The 18,008-nt window shown below is 41.2% G+C and overlaps 1 protein-coding gene across 6 annotated transcripts; it reads left to right on the forward strand.

Moving 5' to 3' along the window:
• The first annotated feature begins 194 nt into the window (after window positions 1-194).
• DIABLO (diablo IAP-binding mitochondrial protein) lies at window positions 195-17,940 on the forward strand. Of its 6 annotated transcripts, none has more exons than XM_019977806.2 (6): window positions 195-313; window positions 1,173-1,299; window positions 5,315-5,446; window positions 7,505-7,615; window positions 7,804-7,900; window positions 17,051-17,940. In XM_019977806.2, the coding sequence occupies exons 1-6, from the start codon at window positions 264-266 to the stop codon at window positions 17,248-17,250; spliced, it is 717 nt and encodes a 238-aa protein (XP_019833365.1). In that variant the 5' UTR covers window positions 195-263; the 3' UTR covers window positions 17,251-17,940. The 6 variants fall into 6 exon arrangements, with proteins under 6 accessions (XP_019833365.1, XP_019833366.1, XP_070625588.1 ...); XM_019977807.2 differs by lacking the exon at window positions 17,051-17,940 and adding an exon at window positions 15,427-15,891; XM_070769487.1 differs by lacking the exon at window positions 17,051-17,940 and adding an exon at window positions 15,391-15,713.
• The last annotated feature ends 68 nt before the right edge of the window (window positions 17,941-18,008 follow it).

Below are 18,008 nucleotides of genomic sequence, written 5' to 3' on the forward strand. Positions count from 1 at the left end.
CTTCGCTCGGCTCCCTCTACCCCAGGGTCGGCTCCGCCCCGCCGCGCCCCACGCGGAAGCTCTGGCGGTTAGGTGTCTGGCAACGCGGTTTCTGCCGTTACCTTCAGCCCCGCCCCTTTCATCGTCTGTCCAATCCCGACTGCGCTCTCGGGCTGGGGCGTGGTCATGGGACTAAGCCCTCTCAAGTGGCGGCCGCTCCCCGCCCCCTGCTCGCGAAGTGCCATCACTTCCGGCGTGTGCGACTGGCGTCCTGCCGCCGCGGAATGGCGGCTCTACGGAGTTGGCTTTCTCGGAGCGTATCCTCGCTTTTCAGGTACCGCTGCGGTCGTGTAGGAGGTCAGGGTCGGACGGAGAGTGGGAACTCTGGGAGCGCCGTAACCAGACTGCAGCCCCGGCGTTGCGGGCTCGCGCTTCGCTTCTCGGCCGAGCGGGTCACGGCGTCCCGCCCCTCCCGGAGGTTTGAGGACGCCCCGCCCCTACTCCAGGTCTGAGGCCTCTACCCCCGGGACACGCCCGGACTTCACGTCCCACTGACGCATTTTTCGTTGTTCACCTGCCGAAAGAGCATTCCCCCACTTCGGGCTGTCTTTTGGGGGCGTCTCGGTCTGCCCGCGAAATGACTTCGGTTGGCCTCTTGAAGTCACAGGGGAGAATTAAGGGGAAAGGCCTGGGCTGGCGGTGGCTTGCCGGAGGGAATTTTCCCTGAGGGGGGAGGAGTTCCGGAAGTGTTCGGCTTCCAAGCAGGCCTGGTTCCCCTCGCAGCGCCTGCGGGCTCCACGTCGTGTCGCAAGGACCATCAGACCCTTTGCAGCCTAGGCCGGAGGACCAGCGCTAAATCCTGCCTGCAGAAGCGTTTTTATTTGGGCCTTAGTTTTTAAAAAGCTTTGAGACCACTATTTACACGTCTACACCTGGTACCTCTCAAACTCCACCACCATCCGCCCTCATTCCCGCGCGGGGGGAGCCAAGTAGCGATTGCCTGTTTGTGCGAGTCCAGGCCTCTCTAGTCCGCCCGCTGCTCACTGAGTCCCGTCCTGTGAAAAGGCACCCTACGTCGTCATTTGGGTTCCAGCCTGGCCCCACTTTGAGTCTCCACCCCCTCCACGTAAATTGAAGAGGTTCTTCCAGATGGGTGGTTGTGCCTTATTAAACTTATTAAACTCTGTTTCTAGGTACAGACAGTGTGTTCCAGTCGTGGCTAACTTTAAGAAGCGCTGTTTCTCGGAATTGATAAGACCATGGCACAAAACGGTGGCTGTGGGATTTGGGGTCACTCTGTGTGCAGTTCCTATTGCCCAGGTGAAGTACCATCTTGTCACTCAGTGTTTTTGGTCTTTGTGTACTGTGTCCTCTGAAGTCTCAAATAGGCGATGAAGCATCTGACAAGCTCTAATGGTTTTCACCCAGTGCTCTCCCCAGCCCCAGGTGATGGTATGCTGTATCAGCATTGTTTCATAGCTGAGCAGATATATTAATATCCTCATTTTGGTCATTTGGTAGAAACTGGTATGTCAGTTTGGTCAAATTGTATAAAAAGGGAAGAAAGAAAATAATGTATTACAGAACAATAATCTTTTCATTGAACAAAACTTTATGGGGCAACTTTTATGTGTCATACACAAGAGACTAAGTAAATCAAGATTTCTGCTTTTGTAAATCTCACATTCTGGAGAGGAGGAGGAAGAAAAAGTGGAATGAGAGAAAAAAGATGAGCTCACAGATAGCGGAAGGTCAAAATGTACTTAGATGTTTGTACTTTGTGGGCCGTTGTAAGCATTGGAATTTATTATGATAAAGAAGCCACTGGGGATTTTAACATAAGATTATTATGGTCTGACATAAATTTTTTTTTAATTTATGTTTAATTGTAGGATAGTTGCTTTAAACTGTTGTGTTGGTTTCTCCAATACAACAGTGTGAATCAGCTACCAGTTTAGTTCAGTTCAGTCGCTCAGTCATGTCCGACTCTTTGCAACCCCATGAATCACAGCACGCCAGGCCTCCCTGTCCATCACCAACTCCCGGAGTTCACTCAGACTCATGTCCATCGAGTCAGTGATGCCATCCAGCCATCTCATCCTCTGTCGTCCCCTTCTCCTCCTGCCCCCAATCCCTCCCAGCATCAGAGTCTTTTCCAATGAGTCAACTCTTCGCATGAGGTGGCCAAAGTACTGGAGTTTCAGCTTTAGCATCATTCCTTCCAAAGAAATCCCAGGGCTGATTTCCTTCAGAATGGACTGGTTGGATCTCCTTGCAGTCCAAGGGACTCTCAAGAGTCTTCTCCAACACCACAGTTCAAAGGCATCAATTCTTTGGCGCTCAGCCTTCTTCACAGTCCAACTCTCACATCCATACATGACCACAGGAAAAACCATAGCCTTGACTAGACGAACCTTTGTTGGCCAAGTAAATATAATAATAAGTATACGTATATACTTTCCCTTCTTCAGCCTCCCTCCCACCCCTGACATAAGTTTTTAAAGGTTGTTGTGTGGAACTAAAAAGACCAGTTGGGGTCCAGGCATGAGATGATCGTGGGCCTGAATCAGGTGGGGAGAAGTGGGTTGACGGTCAGCAGGTGTTGCTGTTGGGTTAGATGTAAAGTATATAACTTATTTCCAGTGGTTTTAAAAGGCCTCAGCAACTGAAAGAATGGTGTTGCCAGATACTGGGATGGAGAGGAGTGGGTTTTGAGAGGAGGAAATTTAAGAGTTTGGTTTTGCAAATGATGTCTAGATAGAGCTGTCAACTAGACAGCTGATAGGGAAGTGACATCTTATTTTAAAACCATTGGTTATATGCCTTATCAGGAAGAACTAAATAGGAAACCAGCAAACATTTTGGCAAAATGTACTTGATACTTAAATGTGTGGTTAATCATGACAGCAAGATTAATTCCCTTTTTCACAAGTATTTTCAGCATCTCCTGAGGCTCTCTCATGAGCCCTTTCCTTTCTGTGCCGTACTCGGCCCTCGTCTCTGCAGACTGATGAATCTTTAACCTAAAAATGCTTACTTGGACACCAAGTTATTTTCAGTCATAATTAGGACAGCCTTTTCTTTCTTCCTCCAAAAGATTTTTTGTTTGTCCTTTGTAGTTTGTTTATTGTTCTTAAGCCCTAGTTACCTCACTCAGTTCTGGGTCAGATGCCAGGACCCTTTGGTTGACAGGAGCCTCAACTCACTCTCCTGCAGGAAAAGCATTGCCACTTCCGTTCTTCAGAGCCTACAGTGGCTCTCCATTTTGTGTCAAAAAACTAAAATTCAGAGAACTTCCTCACAGTTCAGCAACCAGGCTAGATTCCCAAATAGCCCCTGCTTGCATCATATGTATTCTCCTCGTTTCATCTAACCCAGGATACCTGTCCATTCTAATCCTACTTGTCTTCAGACACAAGTCCCACCCCCGTGTGTGTTTGTTGTCGTTTTTAGCGTATTTATTCATTTTGGCTGTGCTGGTCTTCATTGCTGCACTCAGGGTTTCTCTAGTTTCAGTGAGCAGGGACTACTCTCTAGTTGTGTGTAGGCTTCTCACTGCAGTGGCTTCTCATGGAGCGCAGGCTCAGTAGTTGTGACACACGGGCTTAGTTGCCTCACGGGCATGTGGAATCTTCCCCAACCAGAGACTGAACTTGAGTCCCTTCCATTGGCCGGCTGATTCTTAACCACTGGACCACAAGGGAACTCCCCCACCTCTTTTTAAAGCCTTCTTAGTTACTTGCCAGCAATGACCTCCCTTTTCTGACCACTTATGTTGTATATTTTGATATTTGGTGATCATACATTTGACTCTGAGTCAGCAGAATACAAACGAAACTTTGGAGTGAGGAGGTTTGGTTTGGAAAGAGTTACATAACTATTCTGAGCTTCCATTTTCTCATCTTAAAAAAAGACATAATAATACGTGGACTGTTGTGAGGGACAAGTAAATGAGCACTGTAAAATGGAAGGCGTTTTATGAAGCCAAAAGGCTCAGCAGGTAAAGAGTCGCCTGCAATGCAGGAGACACAGGAGATCCGGGGTTTGATCCCTGGGTTGGGAAGGTCCCCTGGAGGAGGAAATGGCAACACACTCCAGTATTCTTGCCTAGGAAATCCCATGGGCAGAAGAGTCTGGTGGGCTGCAGTCCATAGGGTTGCAAAGAGTCAGACACAACTGAGCATGGTATAAAAATAAATAAATTTATATTTTTTTAATGGAGGGTATTAGCAAGACTTAACTTACCAGAATAAGTCAAAATTAGCTTTTCATGAGCAGAGAGGATATCATTCTTTGCTCTCTAGCTCTTCAGTGCAAGGTACTTAATAAATTCTTATTTATTTGATCAAATGAAAAGTGTGATAAATATAATTCATGATTTATTCATGTATCTTTTTTTGGCTGCACCAGGTCTTAGTTGCAGCACATGAGATCTTTGATCTTTATGGTGGCATTTGAACTCTTAGTTGCCACATGTCGGATCTAATTCCCAGATCAGGGATCAAACCCAGGCCCCCTCCATGTGTTTATGCTCTAAATAGCAAAAAAGAGATAACAGATGATAGAGGGGTTGGTTTGTTAGTTCTGATACAGTAAGTCCTCTGCTGAGGGAGAAAAAGGGGAGAGTCATCACAGTTTCTAGTATTTAATCAAGGTGGTCACAGCCCCCTTAACTCATGAGCTGGTTATACTGGTTTTTGTTTTTTTCAAATAAAACAGCTGAGGTCAGAGGAAAGAGTCTCCCTGCTCCCCCCAACCAAGACTGTACAGCTCAATCAAGAGGGATTCACCCTCTCCACCAGCCGTTTACTTTCTTACGCTCAGCTGAACTCCTTATCAACTCTGTGAAACCTTTTCTAAGCTATTGTCATTTAACACAGATGTGATTGCTCCCTTATGTGCACCCCTCCAGACTTCTTCCATAGCACCCATGGTACTTGATTGTATTAATTCTCTAGTTCACTCTTAGCTCCAACTCCTCCTCCTCCATCTGAAATCTTTAAGATTCTTATCTTTATATCCCAAGCATCTAGCACTGTGGTAATGAAGAATCATACCTTTGTGAAATTTGTGATTATAAGTACTAAGTCTTTTATAAAAAGGAATACTTTGCTCTTCGGAGCAGAGAATGACAAATAAAAAAAGTAGGTAGAAACCATACTGTAGAATCATTTTCATATGTTGTCTTTAATAGCACAAATAAAGCTTTAAAAGAAAAAGTTAACACAGAAGCAGCAGAATGTAGTTGTAGTGTGGGAATTACATTTTTTCCTTGGCTGTGATCTCAGCTTGATTTTTAGGTTAAAAGTTAAGTAAAAATGTTTGTGTCTTTCAGAAACCAGAGCCTCATTCTCTTAGTAACGATACATTAATGAGGAGGGCTGTGTCTTTGGTAACAGATAGCACCTCTACCTTTCTCTCTCAGACCACATATGCATTGATCGAAGCAATCACTGAATATACTAAGGTAAGTGTCTCCTCGTTAAGTCTTGATCATCTAAATCCATCATTAGCAAACTATGGCTCACGGATCAAATCCAGTCTTGCCTGTGTTTGTAGTTTGATTGGAACATGGCCAGTTTCATTTGTGTGTTGTCTATGACAGCTTTCATGAGTTGAATAGTTGCAAACAGACCACTCTCTGGCCCTTGACCAAAAAAAGTTGCTTTGCAAATCAGTTTACCTGTACCATTTTTCTAGATTGCACATATAAGCAATATTAGGCGATTTTTTTTCCTCCTTCTGACTTACTTCATTCTGTATGACACCCTCTAGATCCATCCATATCCCTGCAAATGTTACTATTTATTTCATTCCTTTTTATGACTGAATAATATTCTGTTGTATATATGTACCACATCTTTTTAATCTGTTTCTCTGTTGATGGACATTTAGATTGCTTTCATGTCCTGGCTATTGTAAATAGTGCTGCAGTGAACATTAAGGTATATGCCTTCTTTTAAATGATGGTTTTCTCTGGATATATGCCTAAGAGTGGGATTGTTGGGTCATACGGTAGTTCTATTTTTAGTTTTTTAAGGAACCTCCGTATTGGTCTCCATAGTGGTTGTACCAGTTTACGTTCCCACCATCAGTGTAGGAGGGTCCCCTTTTCTCCACGCCCTCTCCAGAGTTTGTTCATAGATTTTTTAATGCTGGCCATTCTGACAGTGTGAGGTGATACCTCATTGCAGTTTGCCTTTCTCTGACTGGTACTGTGGAGCGTCTTTTCATGTGCTTTTTGGCCATCTGTATGTCTTTTGGGGAGAAACGTCTGTTTACGTCTGTTGTCCATGTTTTGATTGGGTTGTTTTTTTGATATTGAGCTGCATGAGCCATTTGTATACTTCGGAGATTAATCTCTTGTCAGTTGCTTCATTTGCACATATTTTCTCCATGCTGAGGGTTGTCTTTTAGTTTTGTTTATGGTTTCCTTTGCTGTGCAGAAGCTTTAATTAGACCCTATTTGTTTATTTTCATTATTCTAGGCAGTGGATTGAAAAAGATCTTGCTGTGATGTATGTCAAAGACTGTTCTGCCTATGTTTTCCTCTGAGCAATTTATAGTATTTGGCTTTACATTTAGGTCTTTAATCCATTTTATTTTTTGTGTATGGTGTTAGGGAGTGTTCTCATTCTTTTGCATGTAGCTGTCCTGTTTTCCCAGCACCAGTTATTAAAGAGACTGTCTTTGTTCCATTGTATATTCTTGCCTTGTCATAGATTAGGTGGTCATAGTTTTGTGGGTTTATCTCTGAACTTTCTAATACTATTCCATTATCTATATTTCTCTACCATATTATTTTGATTACTCTAACTGTAGTACAGTCTGAGGTCAGGGAGCCTGGTTCCTCCAGCCCCATTCTTGTTTCTCAAGATTGCTTTCACTATTTGGGGTCTTTTGTGTTTCCATATAAAATGTAAAATTTTGTTCTAATTCTGTGAAAATGCCCTTGGCAATTCGATTGGGATTGCATTGAATCTGTAGGTTGCTTTGGATAGTATGGTCATTTCCACAATACTGATTTTTCCAATCCAGGAACATGGTGTATGTCTCTTATCTGTTTGTATCACCTTTGAGTTCTTTCGTCAGTATCTTACATTTTCTGAGTACAGGTCTTTTGTCTTAAGTTTATTGCTAGATATTTTATTCATTTTGTTGCAGTGGTAAATGGGATTGTTTTTTTTTTTTATATATATATACACACACACACACATTTAGCATATATATATATACACACACACACACATATATATACACACACATACATTTTTCATATTCCTTTCCATATGGCTCATCACAGGATAGCGAATTTAGTTCCCTGTGCTATATAGTAGGACTCTGTTGTTTATCCATTCTCTATATAATGGTTTGCTTCTGCTAATCCCAAACTCCCAATCCATCCCTCACAGTGGTGAAGTTCAATGAATAGCCAGTTTGCAGCAATGGGACTTCTATCCCATTGAGATGTAAGTCTCACCCTAATACATCTCACTTATTTTACTAATTTCTTCTGTATTTGTAGGCTGTTTATACCTTAATTTCTCTGTACCGACAATACACAAGTTTACTTGGGAAAATGAATTCACAGGAGGAAGATGAAGTGTGGCAGGTGATCATAGGAGCCAGAGTTGAGGTAAGCAAAGAGTTACTTGGATTATTCTGTTAGTGCTCCTACCTCATTGTGGTATCTAAATTATTAAATGAAGGTGTTTTACCAGTAACTGTCCTCTCAAACTGCTATTGAACTGAAGAAGTCCATTTAAATGTGCTTAATACTAATGAAGAGTCATGTTGTCTGAAGCGCTTTTGTTTAATTTATAGATGACTTCAAAACAACAAGAGTACCTGAAGCTGGAAACCACCTGGATGACTGCAGTTAGTCTTTCAGAGATGGCAGCAGAAGCTGCCTACCAAACAGGTAGGTTAAAGTTTGTACTGTAGAGGTGCTGTTGGAGTTTACATCCAGCCAAAAAATGAGGGATACTGTGGCTCTTTGTGAGAAGATGTTCCCATTTCCAGCATATTGTTTTCATTTACACAAAGAAAAAATTAATGCCCTTGTAGACCAGACCAGTAGAAGCTAGATGGTATAGAAAATGAAAAATGATAAAACTGTCAGTTGGAAATTTTGATTGCTTGCAAATAGTTAAGGATTTTACTTTTTTAGTAACCTAGATAATCTATCTGTATCTCAGGCTTTGTGGTAAACATTTTATAGATACTTTTAATCCCTGCAGTTCTTTTTAAAGTAGGAGTTATTATCATTCCCACTTTACAGATGAAGAAACTGGCAGATAGAGGGGGTTACATAATTCACCGAACATGCTGTGGTACCCAGTAAGTGAGCAGCCAAACTGGGATTCAACAAGTTAGGTCAAATCCTAAAGCCTTTGTCCCTGGTAGCCAGGGCATCATCCTCTCTACCTTAGTGCCTCCCAGTATAGAATGGTGCCCCATTCACCAGGGGTTTTCTAACCATCACTATCCATCCAGTAGGCTTGAGGTTGAATGATTTTCCAGTGTATTTTGAGGGAAATCCTCATTTAACATCTTACCTGAATGGTCCCAAACTATGTCAACATAAAAATTCTTAAGAAACTGGTTTGTTAAAATGTTTGTTTTCTGAAATCTTAAAGATGTAAAAGATGTTTTAAGTAGATACAGAAGGAATTCTTAGTTAACTAATGCCCAAGGAATCAAGAGATTCTGCAAACAGGACTGGAATGAAGACCAAAACAACAGAAGCGTGAACTAGCATTAGTGGCACACCAAAGATGGGGGCAGGGTCTCCAGGCACAGTGAAGAGGGAGCCTTGCTGAGAACATCGCCAGGCAGCCTTCACCACTCACTAGGCCAGCTTAAGGTCTAGCAGGAACAAAGAGGGAAGGTAAACTACAAGCATTATCTAAGAAAAAGACGTTTTCCCAGAACTGACTGAAGGGGCTCACAAAGGTTCTGAACAGAATTTAAAATATAAGTCTATCTCACATGGCAAGAAAATATTCAGAATGTAAAATATACAAAGAAAAATCCTAAAAACTATAAGAAAAAATAGAATACTTACAAAGGAAGTATATGCGTGAGTGTGTTAGTTTTTCAGTTGTGTCCAACTCTTTGCAACCCCGTGGACTGTAATCCACCAGGCTCTTCTGTTCACGGAATTCTCCAAGCAAGAATGCAGGAGTGGGAAGCCATTCTTCTCCAGGGGATTTTCCCAATCCAGGGATCAAACCCGTTGGTCTCTTGCATTGCAGGCAGATTCTTTACCTTCTGAGCCATAAGATAAGCCCCAGAGGAAGGATATCTGCAACCCTAAGATACAAGGTGACAAATCAGTAATCATTCAAATATCATTAAAATGTAAGAGTGAAAGACCTTCCTACAGAGACTCAAGGTTTACCAGTTGGCATGTACTTTCTGGAAAAGTGTTTAAAAAAAAAATTAGAAGCACCTGAGATACAGAAATAATGAACAAAACTTAGTACAACTTGTCAGAAGCTCTGAATGTTAAATTTTTAAGTAATCAAATCAGTTTGGGAAAGCAGTGAAAGCATGCTAAGCTTTGTTGTTTGAGAAGGGAGACGTTGGCTTAACATAGACATTGTTAAACACTTCAAGAAGAAGTGCTGGGGGAAGGGACAAAGAAAACTTAATAAATTCAGTTAAGGCTACAGGTTGAAGAAATAAAGCCTGTTAATTAGAAAACGCAAAGTAAAGGAACATGTTCAACCATCAGTAATCACAATAAAGAATAAATTTACTTACTAAATGATACTTCGTATTAAAAAATAATTCTAGCTAAAACTGTTTACAGAGGCACATCTAAAATAACAGATAGGAAGATTGGGTATTTTAAGATAAACTTAAATATCAAAAAGCTGAGCAAAAAGGTGACAGCAGTGTTAGAAGAGGGATTCAAGACAGAAAACATTAAAAGGGACAGAACAGTTTATCAAGACACCACTCGAAATGTGTGCCTAATAAGCCAAAATCTGATAGATTTACAAGGAGAAATTGAGCTTTACACATATCTCAGGCTCATAGGTCAAAACATGAAAAAAGCGATTAGGTGTTGGAACAGGATAATTTTTTTTTTTTAAGCCTAACCAAATATATACACTGAATACAAAATGTTGCCCCCACCAAAAAAAAAACTCTTCAAATACAAATAGTATATAAACATGTACAAAAATTGATTTTTATGCCAAGTGACAAAGACTCAGAAAATTAGTTGATATCCCCTTCCTCACCAAAAATAAAAATGGAAATTTAACTTGCACAACTCAAGTATATTAAAAAAAAAACCCTGATTTTAAAATGGACAGAAGACCTGAACGATTTTCCAAAGACATATAGATGGCCAAACAGGTGCATGAAATGATACACAGTGTTGCTAAGCATCAGGGAAATGCAAGTCAAAACCACGATGAAATATCACCTCACACCTGTCAGCATGGCTATTATCAAAGAGGATCATAAATAACAAATGTTGGTGAGAATGTGGAAAAAAGGTAACCCTAGTACACTGTTGGTGATGATGTAAAACGGTGTAGCCAACTGTGGTAAACAGTATTGTGGTTCCTCAAAAATAAACCTACACACCTATGGTCAACTAATCTATGACAAAGGAGGCAAGAATATACAGTGGAGAAAAGACAGTCTCTTCAAAAAGTGGTGCTGGGGAAACGACATCTACAAGTAAATGAATGAAATTAGAATGATCCCTAACACCATACTCAAAAATAACATCAAAATGGATTTAAAGACCTAAATGTAAGGCTGGATATGATAAAACTCTTAGAGGAAAACACAGAACACTCTCTGACATAAATTGCAGCAATGTCTTTTTTGATCCACCTGCTAGAATAATGAAAATAAAAACAAATGGGACCTAATTAGACATAAAAGCTTTTGCATAGCAAAGGAACTCATAAAAAGAAAACCCTCAGTGTGGGAGAAAATACTTGAAAATGAAGCAACCCACAAAGGATTAATCTACAAAATACACAAAGAGCTCATACAACGAAACAACAAAAAAAAATAAAAAAATGGGCAGAACAGTCAAGTAGATATTTCTCCAAAGAAGAAATACCTATGGCCAACAGCACATGAAAACATGCGCAGCTTCACTAATTAGAGAAATACAAATCAAAACTGCAATGAGATGTCACTTCACACTGGCCATCACCAAAAAGTACAAGCAATAAATGCTGAAAGGTAAAGGGAACCCTCCTACACTGTTGGTGGGAATGAAAAATTGGTACAACCACTATGGAGAATAGTATGGCGGTTCCTTAAAAAACTAAAAGTAGGACTACCATATGATCCAGCAATCCCACTCTTGGGTATATATCCAGAGAAAAGCATAATTCAAAAAAAATACAGGCACACCAATATTGACTACAGCAACACTTATAATAGGTAAGATGTGGCAGCAACCAAACTATCCATCAACAGGAGTGGATAAAGAAGATGTAGTACATACTGGGCTTCCCTGGTGGCTCAGTGGTAGAGGATCTGCTTGCCGATTCAGGACACGTAGGTTTGTGCCCTGGTCTAGGAAGATCCCACATGTCAAGGAGCAACCTAGCCTGTGCTCTAGAGCTTGGGAACTGCAACCATTGAGCCCACATGCCCTAGGAGCAGCCACAGCAATGAGAAAGATGTGGCACATATATACAGTGGGATATAACTCAGCCATATAAAGAATGAAATAATACTGCAACAACATGGATGGACCTAGAGAGGGTCATACTTAGCGAAGTCAGAGAAAGCCGTATATGACATCACTTATATATGGAACCAAAAAAGGCAAAATAACTTAGAAAGATAAATAGAGTCACAAATATAGAAAACAAACTTACGGTTTTCAGAGGGAAAGGTTGAGGGTGGGAATAAATTGGAAGCTTAGGATTGACACATAGATACTATATATATAAAACAGGTAACTATTAAGGCCCTGCTGTATAGCACAGGGAACTCAACAGTCTGTAGTGACCTATATGGGAAAAGAATCTAAAGAAGAGCAGATAGATGTATATGTATAGCTGATTCACTTTATTGTACACCTGAAGCACACCATTGTAAATCAACTACTCAAAACCTTCTTTTTAAAGAATTGTAAAGATAAATAATAAAACTGAAAACGGGGAATTCTGTGGCTGCCCAGTGGTTAGGACTCTATGCTTTCACTGCCAAGGGCACAGGTTCAGTCCCTGGTGAGGGAACTAAAATCCTACAATCTTTTTTTTTTTCTTTTCTTTTTGCTGTGTGCAGCACATCCAAAAAAAAAAAAAAAAAAAACCACTATTATATGATCCAGCAGTTCCTTTCTGTGCTGTGTGCATGTGTGTTAAGTTGCTTCAGTCATGTCAAACTCTGTGCAACCCTATGGATTGTAGCCTGCCAGGCTCCTCTGTCCCTGAGGATTCTCCAGGCAAGACTACTGGCATGGGTTGCCATTTCCTCCTCTAGGGGATCTTCCCAACCCAGGGACCAAATCCATTTCTCTTATATCTCTTGCATTGGCAGGTGGATTCTTAACCACTAGCACCACTTGGGAAGCCCTAATTACTTTCTACTCCTGGGTATATATCTGAAGAAATCTAAACTATGAATTTGGTTTTTTTTGTTGTTTTTTTTTGTGTACACATTTAGTTTTATTGTAACAAAGCAACTTGTACACTTTTAAGGTTTAAAACTGAGCATCATCTTTCCTTTCCAGTGAAACAAAAAGAAAAATTTTAAAATAAACAGGAACAAAATTACAATAGAGAATGTCAATTGCAAATAAGATCCTACAGGTTCTGCTGATTATGAATTTGAAAAGATGTATGTGCTCCTATGTTCATAGCATTATTTACAGTAGCCAAGATTTGGAAGCAACCTAAGTGTCCATCAGCAGATGAATTGATAAAGATGTAGTGTGTGTGTATACTGCTCTGCCACAAAAGAATGAAATTTTGCCATTTGCAGCAGTATGGATGTACTTGCAGGGTTTAGGCTTAGTAAAATGTCAGACACCAATAAGTACTGTATATCACTTAGGTGTGGAATCTAAAAAAGAAAACTAGTGAATATAACAAAACAGACTCATGGGTATAGAGAACAAACTAGTAGTTACAAATGGGGAGTGGGAAGGGGATGAAGAGGTAGTGTATAAAATAAACTACGAAGATGTACAGCATGAGAAATAGAGCTGCACATATTATTATAACAACTAAGTGGTTTAGAACCTTTAAAAGTTGTGAATAGTTATGTTGTACACCTAAAACTTCTATACTGTTGTAAATCAGCTATACCTCAATAAAGAAAAATGGAAATTTGAAAGTACTCAGAACTCTCATGACAAGTCTCATTAATAGCAGAGACCTAGAGCGTTGTAGACAAAGTAGCTCTTAAATAGAAATGGACCCCTTATTTAAAGATGAATGTCATAAATACAAAACACAGCAACCATAAATGACAGGTAATGTTCCCTGTACCAGGAGGTACTGAAAATAAACTTTTAGCCCAGTAAGTTAGGAAAAGCAAATAAATTCAGACAGTGCCAAATAAAAGGTATAAGACGACGAAAAAATAGTCAAAAAGGCAAAAAACCTGGTTCCTTGTAAAGAATAAGGAAAATAAGGTTTGGATTGGGGGCAGGAGGAGAAGGGACAACAGGATGAGATGGCTGGATGGCATCACTGACTCGATGGACGTGAGTTTGAGTGAACTCCGGGAGTTGGTGATGGACAGGGAGGCCTGGCGTGCTGTGATTCATGGGGTCGCAAAGAGTCGGACATGACTGAGCGACTGAACTGAACTGAAGTATAACTTTTAGAGTGCAGAAATAACATCAGAAAGAGCTATTATAGTTTATCTATTTTTGGCTGCACTGGGTCTTTGGTGCGCAATCTTTGGCGCTCAAGATTCTCGTGGTGGTGGCTTCTCGTTGCAGAGCACAGGTTCTAGAGCACAGGCTCAGTAGCTGTAGCACACAGGCTTAGTCACCCCTCAGCATGTGGACTCTTCCCCGACCAAGGATCAAACCTATGTCCCCTGCTTTGGCAAAGCCCAGAAAGAGCTATTAGGGAATTTTTTTAAATCATAGAATATTATGATATTTATGTAAATCCTAAGTTGGCCCAGGAAGAATCAAAGCAAGAGGAGTAACCACAAAAATTGAAACAATATTCATAAAAAATCTGTGCCCCCTAATTAGACACTAAGTCCACGCAGTTTTGTGTGAGAATTTTATCAAATCTTCAAGAAACATAAATCCTGTGTTACAGAAAGTGTACCAGAAAATGACGACAAGCCTCCCAACTACTATAACTGTCTAAAGCCACCGTGGGCTTCCATGGTATAAAGAATACGCTTGCCAATGCAGGAGACATGGGTTTGATCCCTGGGTTGGGAAGATCCCCTGGAGAAGGAAATGGCAACCCACTGGTGTGAAGTGGTACCTCATTATAGTTTTGATTTGCATTTCTCTAATAATTATGTGATGTTGAGCATCGATATCCTTGCCTGAGAAATCCTGTGGACAGAGGAGCCTGGTGGGCTACAGTCCATGGGGTTGCAAAGAGTCAGTCACAACTTAGTTACTAAACCACCACCACCAAAGCCATAGGCCTGAACCCAAACTGGACTAGACGAGCACTAGAGCAAAAACCTACAGCTCAGTGTCACCTGTGGATAGACACAAATGAAAAATAGCCATATACCTTCAAAATACAATTGTAATTCAACACTGGGGGGAAAAACTTATCAAGAGAACATAGGCAAAACATTCTCTGACATAAATCATACCAATGTTTACTTAGATCAGCCTCCCAAGGCAATACAAATAAAAACAAAAGTAAATAAATGGGACATAGTCAAACTTACAAGCCTTTGCACAACAAAGGAAGCAAACAAAAAAGAGCCTACAGAATGGTAGCAAATAATTGCAAACAGTGTGAACCGACAATACTTAATTTCCAAAATACACAGACAGCTCATACAGTGCAACAACAGCAACAAAAAGAAAACCCAATCAGAACATGGGCAAAACATGTAAGATATTTCTCCAAAGAAATACATATGGCCAACAGGCACACGAAAAGATGCTCACCGTCACTAATTATTAGAGAAATTTAAATCAGAACTATAATGAGGTACCACCTCACACCAGTCAGAATGGCCATCATTAAAGAGTCTACAAATAACAAATGCTGGAGGGGGTGTGGAGGAAAGGGAACCCTCGTATACTGTTGGTGGGAATGTAAGTTGGTGTAGCCGCTATAGAAAATGGAGATTACTCAGAAAAGTAAGAACTGCCATATGGTGGAGCAACCCCGCTCCTGGGCGTGTACCCAGACAAGACTATAATTCAAAAAGATATGTGCAACCCTGTGTTCATAGCAACACTATTTACAATAGCCAAAACATGGAAACAACCTAAATATCCATCAGCAGATGACTGGAGAAAGAAGATGGGGGTTCATGTACACAACGGACTACTACTCGGCCGTAAAAAGGAAAGAATGCCATTTGCAGCAACATGGATGCAACTAGAGATATCATACTGAGGAGGAGAAAAACATACATACTATATCACGTAACTGTGGAATGTAAACTAGGACACAAGTGAACCTATCTGTGAAACAAGCATGGACACAGGACAGACTGGTAGTTGCCGAGAGGTTGGGGAGGGATGGACTGGGAGGTTGGGATTAGCAGATGTAAGCTTTTATATATAGAACGGATAAACAACAAAGTCCTACTGTATTACAGAGAGAACTCTATGCAGTATCCTACGATAAACCATAATGGAAAAGAATATTTGCAAAAAGAATATATGTATTACTGAATCACCTTGCTGTGCAGCAGTAATTAAGACGTTGTAGATCAACTGTACTTCAATAAAAATAAATTTTAAAAGATCTTGTGTACATACAGTGAAAAAACCCCAAAACCTATCAACATTTAATTCACTACTTAAGGTTATCTACAGTAGATTTAAGGAGAAAAGCCACCTCTGTAATCATATCAATGTATGCCCCAAGAAGCTTCAGTAAAATGTAGTGTCCATTTATGATTTAAACCTAAATTAAGTACAATTATAGTTTTCCTAACATCATAAAAGTAGCTGTACATCATAGTGAAATATGAGAAACATTTCCATCAATGTCAGAAATAAGGGTGCCTGCTGTTCTCCACTACCTTTCAACATTCTACTAAAGGTTCTCTTTAATGCAGTAAGCTAGAAAAGAACTGCTCGAGTGTTCTGTAGATGAATTAAATATGCGCATCTATACGGGCTTCCCTGGTGGCTCAGCTGGTAAAGAATCCATCTGCAATTCAGGAGCCCTGGATTCTATCCGAGTTGAGAAGATCCCCTGGAGAAGGGAATGGCTACCCACTCTAGGATTCTGGCCTGGAGAATTCCATGGACTGTGCAGTCCATGTGGTCACAAAGAGTCAGACACGACTGAGTGACTTTCATATGATGAAATACACTAGCAACAGGTATCAATAAAATGATATCATTCAAAAATAAAACTGCAAAATATGTTCAGTAAATACCGTTTGTGCCATTATGTCAATTTAGAGTCAATTTTTTCCTGAGTATTCCATGTGAATACAGTAACTGATTAATTGGCCTTAATGGTTCATGAATTGAACAGTAGCCCATCTAGTATTAATTAGTAGATGAAATGTTGCTTTACAGTAACATTTTAAAGGATGAGAAAGATGCTGTTTAAACTTCCAAAAGATAGAGCTTTGACAAATTTGTGAATGATCTCTTCATTGTCAAGTAGAAATGTATTACTTGAATGTAGTTTAAAAAATTAAAATCTTAAAACGCCTATACTAAGAGCTGTGCAGCCATAAAGATGATTGTGGGAATTGCATTTGATAATTATGACGACTGCTGACAGCTGGAGGAAAATGCCAGGGTTTTGACAATAGAGAGGAAAACAGACCTGAATATGGAGGTAGAAGGTTCTCTACTCTGCAGGGAGGCTCAGGTACAACCACAAAGAGCCCCTAGGCTTTCCTTGTGTCCACTCAGCATAAATGGCCCATCTTCCGGCAGGCGCGGACCAGGCCTCCATAACGGCCAGGAGTCACATCCAGCTGGTGAAATCGCAGGTGCAGGAGGTACGCCAGCTTTCCCAGAAGGCGGAAACCAAGTTGGCAGAAGCACAGACAGAGGAACTCCGACAGAAAACCCAGGAGGACGGGAGCGAGAGGGCCGAGCCGGAGGAGCAGGAGGCCTACCTGCGTGAGGATTGACACTGCTGCCGCTCAGCCTGCAGAAGGCAGGGCAGGCGCCACCCGGCCCCGGCTTAGCACAGCTTCCTCCGCACAGAGAGGCAGTGGCAGGGCCTGCCCGGGCCCGTCAGACCAGAGGTCGTTGGGAGCTGTGAGTGCCTGACCCCTGTCCCCACCGTCTCAGGCCTGTACTGGACCTGGCTCTTAGCCTGTGGGCACTGCACCCCACTCAGCAGGGTTGCCCTCTCGCCCACCCATGGATCTTTTTACCTCTCACCCAGAGCATTTCACCAACCTGGCCAGAGAGAGGGGGCCTTCTCTGTCATGTCCACAAGTTCAATAGCTGTTTAACCTCAGTTTTCCCATCTTATTTACATTTTCTAATGTGATTCAGTATTTGCTCCCTCCATAGGGGCATGAGTTTAGGGGAGAAGGGGAGACTGTCCTGTTTATGAGATTTCTTTGTGTTGAGTGTTTCTAATGCCTTCTGTGACCTGGCCCCAGTGCCCTGTAAGGATATCTCAGGCAAAGGAGCCAAAAATCCATTGTTCTTAAGGGACTGAATATGGAGTGTTTACCTGGTGCTCACAACAGGACTTACTCCAACACACGCTTCTCATTTCCTTTTTTGCTTGGAGTTTCTCTATTGTATCTGAAGGAAGATAATTTTTTTGCATTTAAAAAAGAAAATGTTTCTGTGTGTCTTCTGGAGTCCTGTGCAGTGGCCCTCCTTTGCCCGCCGCCCTCCCCCTGCCCCAACTAGAGGAGCCCTAAGGGCT

Source organism: Bos indicus, chromosome 17 (assembly GCF_029378745.1).
Source record: "Bos indicus isolate NIAB-ARS_2022 breed Sahiwal x Tharparkar chromosome 17, NIAB-ARS_B.indTharparkar_mat_pri_1.0, whole genome shotgun sequence".
Taxonomy (NCBI): domain Eukaryota; kingdom Metazoa; phylum Chordata; class Mammalia; order Artiodactyla; family Bovidae; genus Bos; species Bos indicus.